The 21,178-nt window shown below is 35.7% G+C and overlaps 1 protein-coding gene across 7 annotated transcripts in view; it reads right to left on the bottom strand.

Annotated features, from left to right (window-relative positions):
• EHBP1 (EH domain binding protein 1) overlaps positions 1-21,178 on the bottom strand; it is a 443,082-nt gene that overhangs the window by 283,132 nt on the left and 138,772 nt on the right. For all 7 annotated transcript variants that reach the window (XM_029937456.1, XM_029937455.1, XM_029937459.1 and 4 more), the window contains exon 3: positions 4,556-4,613. In XM_029937456.1, the coding sequence (XP_029793316.1) occupies positions 4,556-4,613 (58 nt within the window). The remainder of the gene's footprint in view (positions 1-4,555; positions 4,614-21,178) is intronic.

Raw genomic sequence — 21,178 nt, 5'->3', positions numbered from 1 at the left:
GAGAAGATCAGGCTATTCCTCTGGTCTTTTCAAACTCCCCATCATTGTCATGATGGTGGTTTCATGAGGCTGTATTTTCATAGCCTCCCCACAGAATAAAAACATAAAAAGAGTATAAAAACTGAACTTTTCTTATTAGCCACAGCAGCAAAAATACAGTATTTGTAAAATTCTTTCTTTTTAATTGTTTTGATGTTTGTTTATTTTTGAGAGAAACAGAGACAGAGTGATCAGGGGAGGGACAGAGAGAGAGGGAGACACAGAATCCAAAGCAGGCTCCCGCTCTGAGCTGTCAGCAAAGAACCTGATGCAGGGGTCGAACTCACAGAGTGTGAGATCATGACCTGAGCTGAAGTCAGAAGCTTTAACCAACTCAGCCACCCAGGCACCCCTACTATTTGTAAAATTCTTAATGAAAAAATGACCATCAAAGAAGTTTAGACCTGAAGATATCCTTAACAGATCTAATTCAGATAAGAAAACTAAAGTAATCAAAGAGTAAATAGCTTGCCTGAACCCATACTAGTAATCAGTAGGAGAACCACCTACATGATTTCCAAGTTCAGATTTCTTCATCCAACCAACATCATACCCAGCTCCATCTCTGATGCACACAGTAGTCAAGAAAATAGTCTTCTATCCCTAAATTCTTAACATTTATGTGGATAATACAGATATCAAAAGTGAGAAAAGCAGGAAATACAGAAACCACTGGGCAGAGTTAGTTGATGGTAATATCAGATCATTTCTTCAGATACCCTAATGCTGGTCCTCTAAACGACTTTTATCAATCCTCAGTCTTCAATCACAGAAATTAGATTGCTGAAAAAATCAAAGTAAAATCTGCCTAACAAACTAAAAAAAGATATAACGGTGCTAGTTCCCAAGTTGCTAATATGCTGCCATTTTTTTAATTAAAAAAAAGATATAATGGTGCTAGTTCCCAAGTTGCTAATATGCTGCCATTTTCTTACCATTCTACCCAGCCTCTCTGTCTCCAGTGAAAAAAAGGTCCAATTAAGTTAGAGCTCTAGCCTTCTGATATTCTTTCAGAGTCTATACAACCTGGCTAAGTTAGGACACTGTAACAACATCAATTTGTCTGGCTGAGTAGCTGGCACTGCCTGCTTTATAATGTTAGCTAAATGTTATATATTAGAAAGGAAACAAGATCAAGGAAATTTCACTGAAGAGGAAACCAGGGATGTAGACAGTAGCAAACATGAAAAAAAGGATTCCTATTTTCAAAGAGCTTACTAAAGCTTCCACTTCAAAAAGAATTCAGGAATCTGAAGCCAGAAAAAGAATGAAAAGTCCAATATGGGCAAAAATAGCTTTTGTAAAAGAAAATTGTACAAGTCCATAGAGACATTAATTTAGGTTTTTAAGAACCTGATTTAGAAGCATCTCATATTTGAAAACATCAGCACTAGAAGAACCCTGATCTGTTTTCATTGAATGTAACAGAAAAGGCTTCCTTAGAAAAAATTAGGCACTGAGGCACCTGGGTGGCTCACTAAGTTAAGCGGCCAACTTTGGCTCAGGTCATAATATTGCAGTTCAGGAGTTCGAGCCCCACATCAGGCTCTGTGCTGACAGCTCAGAGCCTGGGGCCTACTTCAGAGTCTGTGTCTCCCTCTCTCTGCCCCTCCCCCCACCAAAAAATAAGTAAATGTTGAAAAAAGAAAAAATGAGGCACAGAAATGCAAGTACAGCTATTCAGCTCCTTTGCATAGTTAGGAAAGGCAGGTTATTTCTTGATTTGCCAGCATCCTAGTACAGATAATGGTACCAAAGGACTAGGCAACATTATCCAGTTTCCCTTACACAATTTTTCTCATTTTTTAATCAAACAACAGATCTTTTGACATGCCAAAGGAGACCTAGGAAAAAGGTAACATTTCTCAATTTGAGGTACTGACTCTATAAAATGCCTTATTTTCTAATTATTTCATGTCATACCTTCCCTAAAAGACTTGTACCTAATATAGTACTAAACAGAGAGTAAACATTCACTTGTTATTTCTGATTCCTACAAAATAAATATATTTCACTAAAAATACATAGCTGTCACCTGTTAAATAATTTCAATTTATAAAACTGCATATACCTATATGTTTAAGATGTCACATATAAAGTTACCTTAGAGTTGTCACCATAAGGCAAAGCTCTGCAATTGTACCCTGCCCCTCCTGTTTTCTCAGCAGAGTGGAAAAGACTGTAGCACATCCATAGAGCAGGGAAGTAAAGGTGGTGATGCTATCCAAAAGCTTGTGAGGACTTTAAAGCTCTGATTTCCCTTTGGAATTCTCCTGTCTGTGAGCTTAAACTTCTTTTGGAAAAACCATATTTAAGGCAACATACTACTCTGCCATAATTTGGGGGGGACTATCGTAGTTGCTCTGATTCCTACTGCCATATATTTTATTGAAAAATAATTTTGTTGAAGCATATACAATCAATTGCAGCCTAACAAAATCTTTGTTATAAATGCCATGACTTGAGGAGAAGAGGTAGGGAAGCTGCATATTGTGTTAATTATCCATGGCAACTATTTTCTCAATAAAAAATGAGTCAGCAATGAGTTCTAATTATATTATATATTTAACTATCGAGATAAACATGTGCCCTAAGAAAGTGAGCACTAAACTAAGAACTAAACTTTAAGTTAAATAAGGTAGGGGCACCTGGGTGGCTCAGTCAGATAAGCATCTGACTCTTGATTCTGGCTCAGGTCATGATCTCACAATTCATATCAAGCCCCATGCTGAGCTCCACACTGATGGCACAGAGCCTGCTTGGGATTCGCTCTCGTCTTCCCTCTTTGCCCCTCCCTCATTCATTCTCTCTCTCTCTCAAAATAAATCAATAAATAAATACATTAAAAAATAAGGTAGTGTGCCTAATTATTTTACTGTCAAGCTGACATTTATCTGGGTCTCAGTGATAAGTTTCAATCTATCAGTCAATACAAAACAAGGTAGGTATACTCAGAATCAGGAAAGAGAAATAATAAGCTATATGGATGACAAAAACCAAACTGACTACTGTGCAACTCAAACTCTTTCCAAAAACATAGTTAAAAGTAAAAGCTAGAATATTTTCTGGCCAATGGTTGCAGAGATCTTTTTTCTCCCTCAGTGACTTCAATAAGACTCAGCAGCAAATAATGTATACCTTAAAAGAAAAACGTCAGAAAACAGAAGTATCTTCTCAGAAGAAATAAAATGGTTCTAGTTTTTGGATTTTTAGTATAACTGATACCTAATTTAATAAAAAAAAATACCTGGGGATTTTTTTTTAAAGAATTCCAAAATGTCATGGATTTCAAGTTTCTTAAGATTAAAAAAAGTTACCTGCTTAACTTTTACAATAATATTGTAACCATTTCTTTCTTAAAGTCTGGAACTGATTTTTAAGTCCTTTTTTGCTATATAAAGAGTTTTAATACATTGTGGGTTCTTATAAGTTTTTCAAAAAAACTAAATCAATAATATTTTAAGAGGAAACACAATGATTCTGAAATATCCAGAAGGGATCTGAAATATTAAGAGTGTCATAATTTGACAACAGTACAAGAAATAATTCTTTCTAGAAAATATGCATTTTGGGAAAAATCAACCTACAGCCACATATATTTGGATTTTACTATCTGGATTCAATCAATATTTGATACAACATGAAAAACAATCTGGCCCTAAAAGTTTTTGACTGACTTTCAAAAATGCAATTAAATAAAGGTGTATTTTATTTCAAATATGAGTATGTATTCTGAACTGACCCATAAACTACAGTATTTCATTATGTTAAATAATTTTTTAGAAAATTAGTATCTAATTATTAAAAGGAGGAAATCATTTTCTATTGATAGCTAAAAACATGTTGAATCTAAAATGTTTATAGTTACAGTTATATTCATCTATCATACTTAGTGGATGACCTTATATTGTTCTTCTCCACAAAAGCGTAAGATCCACTTCGTAAAAGTAACAATATCTGGTAAAACAGAGAAGACCCTAAGTCTCTTTCTCATAAGTGAATGGATAAGAAGCTACAGGTCCAAAATATAATGCCCAAAAACTATAAATATATGCTTTGAAAAAGGTATCATTCATGATATGATATGAGCTTTGAAAAATCCAACTCCTTTTCTCCTGCAGCCAGCAATGGACTCAGAGAACTCATTATTCTTTAAGTGTGCCCTAACTTCATCCTCTTGGAATCTGAATAAATAATCTCAGGTACAATTTTCTAAGTGTTACCTAGTTAATCATTAATTCATAAATACACTAGTATAGAGAAGCTAGATAACTATGATGTTACTCAAGGCTACCAAATCCAAGATCAAAATTCAGCTGTCTGCCTCCCATTTTCAGAACTGCAGTTACACAATCACAATGCCTAATCAACCATTTTAGTGGTAGATCATCAGAAATAACCCAAAGTATATCAAGCAATATTTTAAAGTATTCTTTAATGGGACTACAGAAGTTTAATAACTTGACTTAAAGTTAAATTCAACATTTGGGTAAGAAAAAATTGAAAAAAGACAAACCTTAGAAGACTTCCTTCGGCTTCTTCTTGTCCAAACTACCACCAGTTTATCTGGTTGCCTGTCAAACAGGAAAAAGATTAAATATAATTTATGTTCTCTTACATCAAATTAATAAAGTTTAGTTCTACTGCCTTTTTTAAAAGGACAAAAATGTCATCTACTGTAGATTACAGACAGCAGTTGTTTTTATAATAAATCTCTCTAAATTATTCAAAAATAGCAAATGTTGCATATAAATGTAATCTAATTTAGATAACTAGTATTTTATCCACATGTTTTTCTAAAAATCCTTTAGCAAATTAATCCATTGGGACAAACCAAATAGAATACTTAGAACTGGCAACAAAAGAAAAAGCACACCTACATCTTCTCTAAAAAGTAATGCTATACACCTAATACATTATCTACTTTAATCTGGAAAAAACAGCATAAAAATGGCACTTACAAAATAATTTAAATCTATGGGTTATACTACTTTTGCATTTCATATCTTATGAACAATGCTTGTGGTTTTCAAAACATTTTTATAATCTCAAAAATCTTCATAAAAGCAATACAGTACTAAAAAACATGTAAGATACATACTATTATTCCTATTTGACAAGCTTAAAAACTGGTAAAATAACTAACCAAAGTTCTGGCACTGGAGCACCTGGGTGGCTCTGTCAGTTAAGTGTCCGACTTTTGATTTTGGCTCGGGTCATGATCTCACAATCGTGGGATCCATGCCCACATCGGGCTCTGCACGGATAGTGAGGAGCCTCCTTGGGATATTCTATGTCTCTCTCTCTCTCGGTCTCTACCCACCCTCCTCCTCCGCTCATTCTGTCTCTCAGTCAAAATAAATAAACATTTTTTTAAAAATCTCTGGCAGAACTAAATATGAAATACAGGTCTTTTAACTCTCAGACCTCTCTTCTTTATCTTCTGCTAATATAAAGTAAAACAAACAAGCAAAAAACCTTATGTTTTCAGCTAATACAACTACATTCTCTTTAATACTTACGGAAAATATCAAGATTATGATTATCAGTTATTTTTAAATCTTTATTTTTAAAAATCTTAGATAAAAGCTTTTTAATCAAGAAATGAATGGTGTACTCATCTTGGTGATCTTCACCTCTTTCCATGTGTCACTTATTTTACCCTAAAATCCCTCAGATGACCTGTCCTCCTGTTTCATTTAATTAAATACAAACACACACACACACAAAAAGCCACCAGCTATAAATTCCTTACCCAGTGATTCGCCTACAAACTTGTCCAAAGAGAGAGTTGCCCAATGAAAAAGTACTGAGGAACTAACCCAGAATATAGCACAGAAAAATAAAGTGATAAAAATATTTTAAAACAAGGTAAGAGACATAAAAGACAGATTGAGAAGTATATACACCTAATAAAAATTCTAGAAGTTCAGAAGAGCGGGAATGGCAAAGAAGATACTGAAGCGATAAGGCTAAGAATATTCCAAACTTGAAGAGAGAGTCCTTAGATAGAAAGTATATATTAATGAACAGGATAATTAAAAATAAATCCAATAACTAGATACTATGCAATCAAACTAAAAAAGAGCAAGAATAAAGAGAAAAACCATGAAAGAAAAGACAGGTTACCAACAAAGGAATGACTGGACTGATAGCAATTTCTCATTAGCCGAAACAAAACCCAAAAGATAATAAAGCTAATGATCTTAAAGTTGCCAAGGGAAAATAGCTATCACCCTTGAGTTTTATATTGCTGAACTATCATTTAAGAAATGCTTTTAGACACTGCCTGGCAAAGAGTCAATAAATATTATATATATATAATTATATATATATATAATTATATATATATGTAGTCAAATATTTGCTGAAAGAATGAAAAAAAAAGTTTTAGACATATGAAGGATAAGAGTTTACAATGCATGCATCCTAATTAAATAAGGGAAGGAGTATGATGCAAAAAGCAACATTAATATCGTAAAATGTTAATTCTTGTTCATTTTAGATGGCAGAACACCTCCCCCCAAAAAAAGCTAGACAAAAAACAGGAGGAAAGTTCTAGCAATGAAAATGACTAAGGAGTTATCTAAACAAATGTACAATGTTTCTGATGGTGATAACAACCAGGATAGTATAAATAGAAAAATGGTGGTTCTCCATCCAAGACTAAGTTTAGTTCTGAGGGTCAGGCATTAAAGACAACTGTAAACTAAAACCAGTAGCTTGCTTCGGTGAATCTTTCCACAGTGAAATGCTGGGAGCAACAGCCAAATTCAGAAGTGCTAAATAAGATGAAACAGAAGAAAGTTTCTATGAAATATCAAGAGTGTTAACTTAAGAATCCAAACCAATGCAGAAATAAAACCTTGTTCAACACACAGAGAAGCAGAATAGGACAAATGATAGTGAAGACAGATAATAGTAAAGTAACAGATGGAGGTGGGAAGAAGGTATAATCAATGACAGCTTAGCAATGCAGGAAATAAGTAGCCAACAAGTGTATATAAGCTACCTTATTTGAAAGTATTTATGGCTTGCTGGAATGAACATTCAACCTAGTTTACTACACTAATCTTTTCATTATGTTCTCATCTCCACATCTCCAGGTGACCCCAACTCTTAATGATATTTCTATGCTATAAAATCTTAACAGCATGTCCTTGCTTATTATCCTCTACTGGTCTCTTATATCGAAGGTACTAACAAACTGACACTTACAGGTTGAATTTAACAGATTAGTTTCCCTTGATAATATTCCATCTTATTTAATTTTGAATTTAAATTTTGAAAATCATTTCTAACTTAAATGCCTTTAAACAAGTTCCATGTTGTCTGGATTACTACAGCCTCCAACACTACCAACTGCTTCACTTCTGACCAGCTTCCGTATTTGACCCTTTGGCAACCTGGCCTGCAAAAACATCCACATTCCGGAATGTTGTTTTTATGAGGCACTTTACCACCCAACTCTATCTTCCTAGCTGTATAACCTACAAATATCTGAACATGTATTCCTTCAAACTCCTCACATTGCATGCTATTACCTTTCTTTAAAAACTTCCTCTTTCCTCCCTTTCCTACCTGATAAACTTTTTTTTTTAATGTTTTCTTTTCTTTTCTTTTTTTTTTTTTTTTTTTGAGAGACAGCAAGAGACAGCATGAGCAGGGTAGGGTGAGAGAGAAACACAGAATCTGAAGCAGGTTCCAGGCTCTGAGCTGTCAGCACAGAACCTGACGCGGGGCTAGAACCCACACACTGTGAGATCATGACCTGACCGAAGTCGAATGCTCAATTGACTGAGCCACCCAGGTACCCCCCTACCTGGTAACTCTTAATTCATCGCTTCTTCTATGAAACCCTGACCAAGTCTCATTTCATTTCTGCCCCATTCCATATTCCAAATCTTAGGCAGTTATCTGCCTCTACTACTATATTTCCAGTAATACCACAGAAACACCTACATCTAAATATTCTATATTCCCTGTATTATTTTGTTATTATTTCTATCTCCTCCATCAGATTTCATTCCTTTATCAACCATATCTTGTCTTTATATTCTTATCAATTAATAAGAATTTGGTAAAGGTTGAGACTCAATGAACATTTGCTACTGAATGAACCTTAAGTTTCCACTAGGAATTCCCAATTGGTTAATAATAATTGCTGAGGCCCAACTAAAGCCAGTAGCTATATAGTACATCCTCTCTGTAGCTTATTTGAATTTTACAAGGATTCCCACCTTGGCTGCACATTTGAATCTCCTGGGAACCTTTAAAAAATACTGATGCCTAGGTCCACTCCTGGATAATCTGATTTAATTGGTGTCATGTGCAGGTTTTGTTGTTGTTGGGTTGTTTTTTTTTAATTCCTACAGGTGATTCTAAAGTGCAGCCAAAGTTGTGAATCACTGTATTACAGAGAGAGTGGTAAATAATCACTGTACCTTCTGACTTAACACTGGTGAGGCATAAGTTGAGCCAGCAGTGAGGGTATCTCCCCACTCTCATCAGCCTAAGCCACCATCCAGGCCACCTGCCCTGTTGCCTCCTTCCAACTCATCTTTTCAGCATCTCCCTCCCCTCGACCATTCTGATCTTACTGTGTCAGAACAAGGAAGCCTTCTACTATAAAAAAGCAGGATGGTGGTCTCCTAACCTACCTGGCTGTGGTTCCAAGACTGTAAATAGAACATAAATGAGAATAGAACTTACTTGAAAATGCCCCTAGAGACAGCTCAACTTTTTTTTGTGGTGCTAAATCATGTCCCATTCTTAAAATGTCTTTATGAGAAATCAGTCCACCTTTGCACTATCAGGGCAACATGAGACAATGTTCTAAAATAAAGAATGGTGCTGTGACTTACTGTTCTCAGTAGAAGAGTACCAATAACCACACAATTAGCTGACCACAATGAATATTTTAAGCATCTGTGCTGTACTAGAAAAGAACCATTAAATATTTACTTATGTGCACACAAGAGGCAGGGACAGAGCAATTTGAGAGTGTTATCCAACTTCCAAAGAACCTCAATTTTCTATCAAAAGAGTCAAGATAACCTGGTAGAGCTTGGGTTTCAGAGAAAATTCAATAATCACATATTTAACATTTCTAGTCCATCACCTAAGTAGCCAGATAGGCCTACATATAATACATACAAAGGCATATAAACCTACAAACATATAATTATATATATGAACATTTTATACACATGCACATAAAATATACACACAGATGCACTTTCTGTGAAATCTATCCAAAAGGTTTCCATTAAAAAGATCTGAATTCTTTTGGTGGGTTTATTCAGGGAATAAAATTTTTTAACAAAAATTAAAAAAAAATTTTTTTAATTAAAATTTGGGGCGCTGGGTGGCTCAGTCGGTTAAGTGTCCAACTTCAGCTCAGGTCATGATCTCATGGTTTGTGAGTTTGAGCCCTGCATCGGGGTCTGTGCTGACAGCTCAGAGCCTGGAGCCTGCTTCAGATTCTGTCTCCGTATGTATGTATGTATGTATGTGTGTGTGTGTGTGTGTCTCTCTCTCCCCCCTCCAATCCCGCTTATGCACTGTCTCTCTCTCTCAAATATAAATAAATATTAAAAAAAAATTTTTAAGCCGTGAGAAAAAAACCAAAACATCACATGAAAACTAATCTCATTACTTTCCAGAATCATAATATGCATTCAAAACATATTTTACTGAATGCCTATTATGTTTCTGGCACTATGCTAAGCCAATAGAGATGCAAAGATGAAAGAAGATTAAACCTTGATCCTCTAGAAGTTACCACCCACTGGGGAGAGACAAGCAATTAAACAAACTATCCCACTCCAGGTACAACCTTGGAGAACACGAAGAAGACAACAAAAACCTTATGCTGAGGATCTACTTATACATGTCACAGGAAATAAGCACGCCAACAAAAAGAGCCTGCCTAACCATTGAGATTTTTTAAAATTTATTTTAAAACCTATAATTTAGGACACCTTAAATATAAAGTCCAACAAAAAATGAGTGACCAATACAGCACATCTACTACAAAGTCATAAAGCCATTAAATATATTTCCCAACATTTACAAGCATGGGATAATGCTTAGGACATTATGTTAAGTTTGCTTAACACAGACTTGACAAAATTTTTCCTATACCATAATGAAAGAAGATATCAGGGGGCAATATCTCAAATGCTAACTGTAGCCACTATTAGAGAATAAAATTACATATCATTTTAAGAATATACTTTTATTTTTGGGAATGTACTTATATTGCTTTATGCTGGAAAGTTATTTAAATGTGGGGAAGGTTATTTAAAATAAAATAATCATTTTAAGTTTAGAATAAGTATGAACAGAGTTAAACAAATTAATTTTTTAAATTTCACTTCAATTTAAAGGGTTTTTAGACAACTGAATAAATTTGTTTTTTCTAAGTCAATAGAAGTGGAAGAGCCGTGTTGTCTTAAAATAACATAAATGTTTTCCAAGGTCTGAGCTGGCCCTACACAAAATTTTGAGACACGTTCCACGTGACTTTGGAAGCCTCCCTTCCTTTATTTGCAGTCCCTCCAATTCCTGGGACATTTTTCCTTGGGCATGGAAAGTCAATATGACACTCCATTAATGGCCCAAACAATAACAAGATGACAAATGCTTTTCAGATCCCTCATTCTCTTCTACATCAATTAAAATTCCCCTTTCTCCAGGGTAAGTATCTTAGAAGAATACTGAAAGATAAGAAATTGAAGGAAACAATTTGTATTAATCTAGGAGATGCGAATTTGTAAAAGAAAACCTTTCCAAGACAACACAGTATAAAGGAGAATATTAGCCTGGAGGAAACTTCCTTTTTCCTAGTTCTGGCCCTGAGTGACCTTCAGAATGTCTCTCCATTTCTGAGTCTATTCCCTAATTTATCAAATGAAGAGAGGATTCAGATCTCAGCTAGTTCTAAATGATTCAATGACTGTAATATTAAATGACTGTAACTGAATAAATATTTTTGTTTTAAGATTAAATGAGAAATTGTGGAATAAAGAATTTATGGCATGAGGGGCACCTGGGTGGCTCAATCAATTAAGTGTTTGACTTTGGCTCAAGTCATGATCTTATGGTTGGTGGGATGGAAACCCGCATCGGGCTCTGGGCTAACACCTTAGAACCTGGAGCCTGTTTCAGATTCTGTCTCCTTCTCTCTCTCCCCCTTCCCTGCTTGAACTCGCTCGCTCACTCACTCTCTCTCTCTCTTTCTCTCTCTCAAAAATAAACATTAAAAACAATTTTTTAAGAATTTATGTCATGAAATCACTTGCCTCCTATCTTCTAATAATCTAGAGATAGCTAATATTACTAACTTTGAATAACATCATGAAAGGGGAAGTAACATTTTTCAGAATAGTAAACTGACCACTACATTTACTATTCAAAGCATAGTGTTAGTCCTGGGAGGTGTTGCAAGAAGCCCCTCAACTGCACCCCACCCACTGCTATCGCCACCATGTTAGCACTAAAATGGAGCCAGTTGAATGGAGAGGATTCTGGAATTCAGAGGAAGACAGAGTCAAAAGATAAAAGGTATCTGGGCTCCTGGATGACCACATGGAAGGCCAGTCGATCTGAATCACTTTCTCTAGGCTGAGAAGTGAGCAAGAAGAAATCAACTTTTATTAGATTAAACCACTTGGGATTTCTGAGTGTGTCTGCTACAGTAACTCCTCAACATTCTAGAAAATTCAGTAAATTAAAAATATACACATACGCAACAATAAAACAGTTGTTATTCTGTAGTGAGTTTACACTGCAAAGTATTGAGACTAACTTAACCTTTTTTATGTTCTATTGGTTTTCATTTATATGAAACTGATGCTTCTAAAGATAAAAGACAGCTATAACTCAAAACTTAGTAATTAATATTTAAGCCTCTGAGCTTTTCCTACATTAAAATTAAGGAACCGTAAGTTTTTAGAACACAAAAAGTACAATATATTCCTGCCACCAATGTTTATGTGCCAGGCTATGTTTACAATGAGAAAAAGCTCAAAATATTAATCCTGTAGTTGATGTGAATAGCCACTTCACTAAATAACAAGGTTATTCTTTATTTAGGGAACAGGCTCTTAGCCATAACAGAACATTTCATGGTGCGATGCTGTGAATATTGAAACAAAAGGGGAGAAATAGTCTTATCACAGAAGTACTCTAACTTTACTATTTCTCAAGTAATTATTTTTATCCTTCAGTAGGTACATCTGCCTCCTATTGTACTAAAACTGCTGTAGCTCCAATTAATTATATTCCTTTATGCTTACTTCACAAGAGTTATTCAGCATGCTGTAATTATTAATTCAATAGGAAGAAAATTATACAAGACAAAGTACTCATATATAGGATATATTTCTTTTCTGTAAAATGAAAGGATAGTTCTCATGATAAGATATGTAAACTCTTGTCACTTAAATAAAAACACTTTTTAAAAACATTTTGTATCTTCCTACTATCTTTAAAATATTTTTACAGAGGGATTGCTTTTGGTCAAAAATATTTAACATGGACTTTTGCTGACAGGTGTTTCTAATACATGTATTTCAGTAGTTAAAGGCAGCACCAGTTAGACTGAGGAGGTGCAGTCTGGCATACATAAACTGAGTATACTTTTTAACTAGCCATCAAAAAAAAAACATAAATATATGTGTATATATATATATATATTTGTTTTCTGCTGTACTATTCAATAGTACACTATTCAATTATTCTTTAATATAAACTTATTTATTTTTTTAAAAATTTTTAATGGTTTTTTTTTTGAGAGAGAGAGAGACAAAGAGAAAGAGTGCAAATGAGTGAGGGGCAGAGAGAGAGAGAGTGAGAGAGAGAGAGAGAGAGAGAGAGACATAATGCAAAGCAGGCTCCAGGCTCTGAGCTGTCACCATAGAGCCCAATATGGGGCTCAGACTCATGAACCGTGAGATCATGACATGAGCCAAAGTCAGACGTTTAACTGACTGGGCCACTCAGGTGCGCCAATATAAAGTTATTCCTGAGACAAACAGCATCATAAGCAATCACTGTTGTATCATGGGTGCAATAATGGTCTTCCCAAATAATACTCCCTATTTAATTTTTCAGAATCACCCACACCACTTCTCTTAATTTAGCATATTATTTACTACTTCCTTTCTTACAGTCCTGTTGGAACAGGCCTCACATATCATTCACATAATTATTAATATTTCCAAGTTATGTACCTGGCTCCCTAGAACTGAGGCTAGGAGGAAAAAAAAAGAATACATCACTCAGGACATTCCACAGCCCTCCTAAAACAATTCTATTCAATATTTACTCTCAACAGATTTCCGTAATTGCTGCAATTTTGTGTTTGGATGATTATATTTTGTCTGTCTTGTTTCTATTTGACTGTATGGTTCTCAAGAGGTTTCCCAGTTATTCACAAAGCATTTACTCAGAGGGAGACAGGAAAATAGAATATGATGGATAAAAGAATCACATGAAAGCAGACACATCTGGTTTTAAAACTGGTTCCCCTTTTTCTGGTTTTATCATCTACATCTCAAGAGGTTCCTCATCTGTGAAATTAGAACCTTACAGGACCAAAGTAAAGATTGGTTAACAAAGTAAAGTGCTTAGTTCAGTGCCTGTCTCTCAGCAAATTCTCAAATAATGTTAGCAACCATCCACATAGATGCACAGAGCTTCCAAAAAGCTCTGTAAAGTCTCCTTCTTAAATGTGAACAATGAAGGATCATCTGAGGAAAACTTCTACTATGAAAGGCAAGTGGCTAAATAAGAGAAGAAAGGAAATCAAAAGAAAGTAAAGATATAATTATACCCATGGAAAAACTAAAAGGGATTTTAATGTTTATTTTTGAGAGAGAGAATGAAAGTTGGGGAGGGGCAGAGAGAGAGGGACAGAGGATCTGAAGCAGTGCTGACAGCAGCGAGCCCAATGTGGGGCTCAAACTCACCAATGGTGAGATGATGACCTGAGCTGAAGTTGGGCACTTAACCAACTAAACCACCCAAGTGGCCCAAAAAATGGTATTTAAAGAATAAGAAAGCACTCTGGAAATTATCTCATTATTTTTCATTTAGGAAAGCAAAAATTGAAGAGTTTGAAGATAAAGTTGAGGAAATCTTCCAGATGTAGAATAAGGTAAAAGAGACATTAAAAAGGTGAGAAAAAATGAGAAATTTAGATCAATCCAGAGGTTATATATCTAATCTCCCAGGATGACAGGTTTTAAAAAAACTCTCAATATGTCACCAATGTCATGGGCCTAGACAGAAACCATTCCAAATGGAGGACACTGACAGGCTCCAAGGGGAAAAAGAACTGATAAACCACTAATGTTAAATTGATTTGAAAGGATTTTGAGAGGCCGACAGAAAAATTAAGAATAATCACAGGAAAGAAAAAGGCAAACAAAACCCAGTAATTTTTAGCAAAAGAAAAATCAAAAGAAAGGAAATGTGATAATACCACAGGGCTCATCTGCAAATAATATGAGGTTATAACAATTCTGATCTAACTCTTATAAAGCTGATTGGAAAAGAGGAAGGATGATGAAAGGGAAGGGCAAGTGTGGGAGGAGATGCTGGGACACCAGAGTCCTCACAATATGAAGAGGCGAGTAGATAAGGTCTAAAATCAAAAAAGGTTTTTTCAATGTTTCTTTAATTTTGAGAGAGAGAGAGAGAGAGAAAGAGAGACAGAGCCTGAGCAGGGGAGGGGCAGACAAAGAGGGAGACACAGAATCTGAAGCAAGTTCCAGGCTCCGAGCCGTCAGCACAGACCCCAATGTGAGGCTGAACTCACAGACTGTGAGATCCTGATCTGAACTAAACTCTGTTGATTAACCGACTGAGCCACCCAGGTACCCCAAAAGAGTTTTTTTAAACAATGGAAGTATGTTATTGAACAGTGAAATATCATTCATACCTACACTAGGATGATATTTTACTTTATTTAATTAATTTATTTTTTATTTATTTTTGAGAGACAGAAAGAGACAGCACGAGCAGGGGAGGGTCAGAGAGAGAGAAAGACATAGAATCCAAAACAGGCTCCAGGCTCTGAGCTAGCTGTCAGCACAGAGCCTGATGCGGGACTTGAACCCAGGAACCATGAGATCATGACCTGAGCCGAAGCCGGATGCTTAACCAACTGAGCCACCAGGCGCCCCAGGAAGATATTTTAAAAGACAGATCATAAGTATTGACAAAAATATGATGAAAATGGAACCGTCACACAATGCTGGTGGGATTATAATATGGTATAGCTGTTCTGGAAGAGTTTGGTTGTTTTCTGAAATGTTGAACATAGACTTATCAAAAGATCTAGTAATTTTACTCCTAGCTATATACCCAAAAACTTGTACATGAATGCTCATGGCAGCATTTCCCATAATAGCCAAAAAAATAATAATAATTCAAATGTCCAACAACTGATGAATGGATGAATAAAATATGATATATCCATTCAATAGAATATGATTCAAACATAAAAAGGAGTGACATATTTGATACATGTTACAACACAGATGAACCTTGAAAACATTACATGAAGTAAAATAAGCCAGAGATAAAAGTCCACTTACTGTATAACTTAATTCATATGAAATGACTGTAACAAGTACATTCATAGATACAAAAGTAGATTCATGGTTACCAGAACCTTGGAAAGGGAAACAAAGATAGAGATGCCTACTAATAGGAACACAATTTCTTGTTTAAATGACGAAAATATTCTGACATAACAGTGATAATAAATGTACAACTCTGTGAATATACTAAACACCACTGAATTGTACATTTATAAAGGGATAAATTTTATGGTATATAAATAATTAAATTAAAAAATGTGTTCTAGATAAAAACAGAGTACAACACCAGAAGAACTAAAAGAGTTTAAAGTAGCTTTCTATAAGGAAGCAGAATTAAGGCAGGGAAGGTGAGGTAAGGAACTCTGTTATAAGCTTTCTCTGTTATAAGCTTTAGAGTACTCTTTGATTTTGCAAATGATTTATATGTGCCACTTGTAAAACTTAAATTTAAAAATATGAGTGGTAAATCTTAATTATAAAGAGGGAAGTTAAGTCCAGAAATAAATCCATGCATATATACTCAATTTATGACAAAGGAGATAAAGATACATACTGCGGAAAGGATGATCTCTGTAATAAATGGTTTTGATAAAACTGGACAGCCACATGTAAAATGTTGGGCCCTTTCCTCCTGCCCTGCCTTCGTTCCACAAGTGTTGCTTCGATCTCTCCAGTGCACCTGGCAAGCTGGACAAGGCTACTTCAAGAAAAAAGCCAAGTACACATGGTGGAGAGTCCCAAATATCACTGAGTAGGGAAATAAAATAACCAAAGGCACAGCAAGAGAAACCAAGAGACACCATTAAAAGAACACTACCTGTATAGAGAAGCCCTGGACAGTCAATGAGCCTCCTTAAATATAGCAACACTCACAGGTGCAGAGTGCATAACAAGCTTTTAAAACTGACGAGACAGAAAGCTAGCCAAAATGATGAAATGGAAGAACTCTCCTTTAAAGAAATTCCAGGAAAAAAAATCACAGCTACAGAATTGCTCAAAACAGATATAAGCAACATAACAGAGCAAGAATTTAGAACAACTGTCATAAAATTAACTGCTGGGCTTGAAAAAAGCATGGAAGACATCAGAGAAACTATCGCTACAAACACTGGGACCTTAAAAATATGTGATGAGTTTAAAAAATGCTATAAATGAGGTGCATAATAAAATTGAGGGTGCCACTGCACGAACTGAAGAGGCAGAGAGGAAAAGAGGTGAATTAGAAGACACAATTATAGAAAAAGAGGAAGCCAAGAAAAAGAGAGATAAATTGATCCAAGAGCATGAAAGGAGAATTCAAGAACTGAGTGATACAATCAAACAGAACAATATCCATATCATAGGAATTCCTGAAAAAGAAAGAGAGAAAGGTCCTGAAGGGGTGCTTGATCTAATTATAGCCAAGAACTTCCTGAATCTGGGGAAGGAAATAGACACTGAAATCCAAGAGACACAGAGAAATCCCCTCAGACATAACTTGAATCAACTTTTGGCACAACATATCACAGTGAAACTGGCAAAATATAAGGATAAAGAGAGAATTCTGAAAGCAGGTAGGGAGAAAAGGGCCCTAACTTACAAAGGGAAACCTATCAGAGTAGTTACAGACCTATCTACTGAAACTTGGCAGGCCAGAAAGGAATGGCAGGAAATCTTCAATGTGATGAACAGAAAAAATAAGCAGCCAATAACTCCCTGATCCAGCGAGCCTGTCATTCAAAATAGAAGGAGAGATAAAGGTGTTCCCAAATAAACAAAAATAGAGAGAATTCATCACCACCAAACCAGCCCTGCAAGAAATCCTAAGAGGGACTTTATGAGGAAAATGGTGCAAAGAATACAAGGTCCCAGAGACACCACTACAAGAATGAACCCTACAGAGAACACAATAACTCTAAAGCCATTTTTCGATAATAATACTGAATGTAAAATGGACTGAATGCTCCAATCAAATGACACGTAGTAGCAGAATGGATTAAAGAAACAAAATCCATCTATTTGCTATCTACAAGAGACTCATTTTAGACCTGAAGACACCTTTAGATTAAAAGTAAGGGAATGGAGAAATATCTATCATGCCATTGGAAGTCAAAAGAGAGCTAGAGTAGCCATACGTATATCGGACAAACTGGACTTTAAAGTAAAGACAGTAACAAAAGATGAAGAAGGACATTATATATTACAGGGTCTCTCCATTAGGAAAAAATTAATATTATACATCAACACACTAATTTCGGGAGGACCGAAATACACATAACAATCACAAACAGAAACAATCTTATTGATAAGAATGTGCTACTTGCCGGGGATTTTAATACTCCACTTACAGCAAGGGACAGATCAACTAGACAGAAAATCACTTAAGAAACAATGGACCTGAATAACACATTGGAACAGATAAATTTGACAGATATATTTAGAACTCTATATCCTGAGGCTAGGGAATTCACTTTCTTCTTGAGTGTGCATGGCACATTCTCCAAGATAGATCACATACTGGGTCATAAAGCAGCCCTCAATAAATGTAAAAGAACTGAGATCATACCATGCACACTTTCAGATCATAATGCTATGAAACTTGAAATTAACCACAGGAAAAAGTCTGGAAAACCTCCAAAAACATGGAGGTTAAAGACCACCCTACTAAAGAATGATTAGGCCAATCAGGCAATTAGAGAAGAAATTTAAAAATATATGGAAATAAATGAAAATACAACAATCCAAACTCTCTGTGACGCAGCAAAGGCAGTCCTAAGAGCAAAGTATACTGTAATCCAGGCCTATTTCAAGAAACTAGAAAAAGCACAAATACAGACTCTAACAGAGCACCTAAAGGTACTAGAACGGGAGCAGCAAAAGCACCCCAAACCCAGCAGAAGAAATAATAAAGATCAGAGCAGAAATAAACAATATAGAACCCAAAAAACAGTTGAACAGATCAATGAAAATAAGAATTGGTTTTTTTGAAAAAATAAACAAAATTGATAAACCTCTAGCCAGGCTCCTCAGAAAGAAAAGAGAGAACACCCAAATAGACAAAATCACGAATGAAAATGGATCTATTACAACTAATCCCTCAGAAATACAAGCAATTATTTGAAATACTATGAAAAATTATATACCAACAAACTGGACGATCTAGAACAAATGGACAATATTCCCAAACACACATGTACTACCAAAATTCAAAAGAGACGAGATAGAAAATCTGAACAGACCCATAACCAGTGAAGAAATCAAATCAGTTATCAAAAATCTCCCAATGAATAAGAGCCCAGGGCCAGGGGGCTTCCCTGGGTAATTCTACCAGACATTTAAAGCAGAATTAATACCCATTCTTCTCAAGCTATTCCAAAAAATAGAAATAGAAGGAAAACTTTAGGACTCATTCTACAAAGCCAGCATCACTATGACTCCCAAACCAGACAGAGACCCAACAAAAAAAGAGAACTACAGGCCAATATCGTTGATGAATACAGATGCAAAAATACTCAACAAGATAACTAGCAAATCGAATTCAACAGCACATAGAAAGAATTATCCATCATGATCAAGTGGGATTCATTCCTGGGTTACAGGGCTGGTTCAATATTCGCAAATCCATACATACAACACATTAACAAAAGATATTATAAAAACCATATGATCCTGTTGATAGATGCAGAAAAAGCATTTGACAAGATACAGCATCCTTTCTTAATAAAAACCGTAGAGAAAGTCGGGATAGAAGGAACTTACTTAAACATAAAAGCCATTTATAAAAGCCCACAGCTAATATCATTGTCAATGGGGAAAAACTGAGAGCTATTCTCCTGAGATCAGGAACACGACAGGGATGTCCACTATCACCACTGTTGTTTAACATAGTTCTGGAAGTCCTAACATCAGCCATCAGACAACAAAAGGAAATAAAAGACATCAGAATTGGCAAAGAGGAAGCCAAACTTTCACTTTTCGCCGATGACATGATACTCTACATGGAAAACCCGATTGACTCCACCAGAAGCCTACGAGAACTGATCCATTAATTCAGCAAAGTACAGAGTACAAAATCAAAGCACAGAAATTGGTTGCATTTTTTATACACCAATAATGAAGCAACAGAAAGAGAAATCAAGAAACTGATCCCATTCACAATTGCACGAAAAACCATAAAATACCTAGGAATAAACCTAACCAAAGATATAAAAGACCTGTATGATGAAAACTATAGAAAACTTATGAGAGAAATGGAAGAAGACACAAAGAAATAGAAAAATATTCCATGCTCATGGATTGGAAGAATAAACATTGTTAAAATGTCATTACTACCCAAAGCAATCTACACATTCAATGCAATCCCAATCAAAATTACACCAGCATTCTTCTCAAAGCTAAAACAAACTATCCTAAAATTTGTGTAGAACCACAAAAAACCCCGAATAGCCAAAATAATATTGAAGAATAAAACCAAAACAGGAGGCATCACAATCCCAGACTTTAGCCTCTACTACAAAGTTGTCATCATCAAGACAGTATGGTATTGGCACAAAAACAGACACATAGACCAATGGAATAGAATAGAGAACCCAGAATTGAACCCACAAATGGATGGCCAATCTTTGACAAAGCAGGAAAGAGTATCCAATGGAAAAAAGACAGCCTCTTTAACAGATGGTGCTTGGAGAACTGGACAGCAACATGCATAGGAGTGAAACTGGATCACTTTCTTGCACCATGCACAAAAACAAACTCAAAATGGATGAAGGATCTGAATGTGAGACAGCAAACTGTCAAAATTCTAGAGGAGAAAGCAGGAAACAACCTCCTTGGCCTCAATCACAGCAATTTCCTACCTGACACATCCCCAAAGGCAAGTGAATCAAGAATAAAAATGAACTATTGAGACCTCAGCAAGATTAAAAGCTTCTGCCCTGCCAAGGAAACAATCGAAAAACTAATAGGCAATTGATGGAATGGGAAAAGACAGTTGCAAATGATATATCGAATCAAGGGCTAGCACCCAAAATCTACAAGGAACTCAGCAAACTCCATACCGAAAAAATGAATAATCCAGTGAAGAAATGGGCAGAAGACATGAATAGACACTTCTCCAAAGAGGACATCCAGATGGCCAACAGACACATGAAACGATGCTCAGTGTCACTCACCATCAGGGAAATACAGATCAAAATCACACCGAGATAACACCTCATGCTGGTCAGAGTGGTTAAAATGAACAAATCAAGAGACTATAGATGTGCTGGTGAGAATGTGGTGAAACAGGCATCCTCCTACCCTACGGGTGGGAATGTAAACTGCTGCAGCCACTCTGGAAAACAGTGTGGAATTTCCTCAAATAATTAACAACAGAACTCCCCTATGACCCAGCAATAGCACTGTTAGAGATTTACCCAAGGGATACAGAAGTGCTGATGCATAGGGCACATGTACTCCAATGTTCACAGCAGCACTTTCAACAATAGCCAAATCATGGAAAGAACTAAATGTCCATCAACTCATGAATGGATCAAGAAGCTGTTGTT

Source organism: Suricata suricatta, chromosome 4, assembly GCF_006229205.1.
Source record: "Suricata suricatta isolate VVHF042 chromosome 4, meerkat_22Aug2017_6uvM2_HiC, whole genome shotgun sequence".
Lineage (NCBI taxonomy): Eukaryota > Metazoa > Chordata > Mammalia > Carnivora > Herpestidae > Suricata > Suricata suricatta.
Note: the sequence above shows the minus strand (reverse complement) of the source record. Positions and strands in the feature narration are given on the sequence as shown.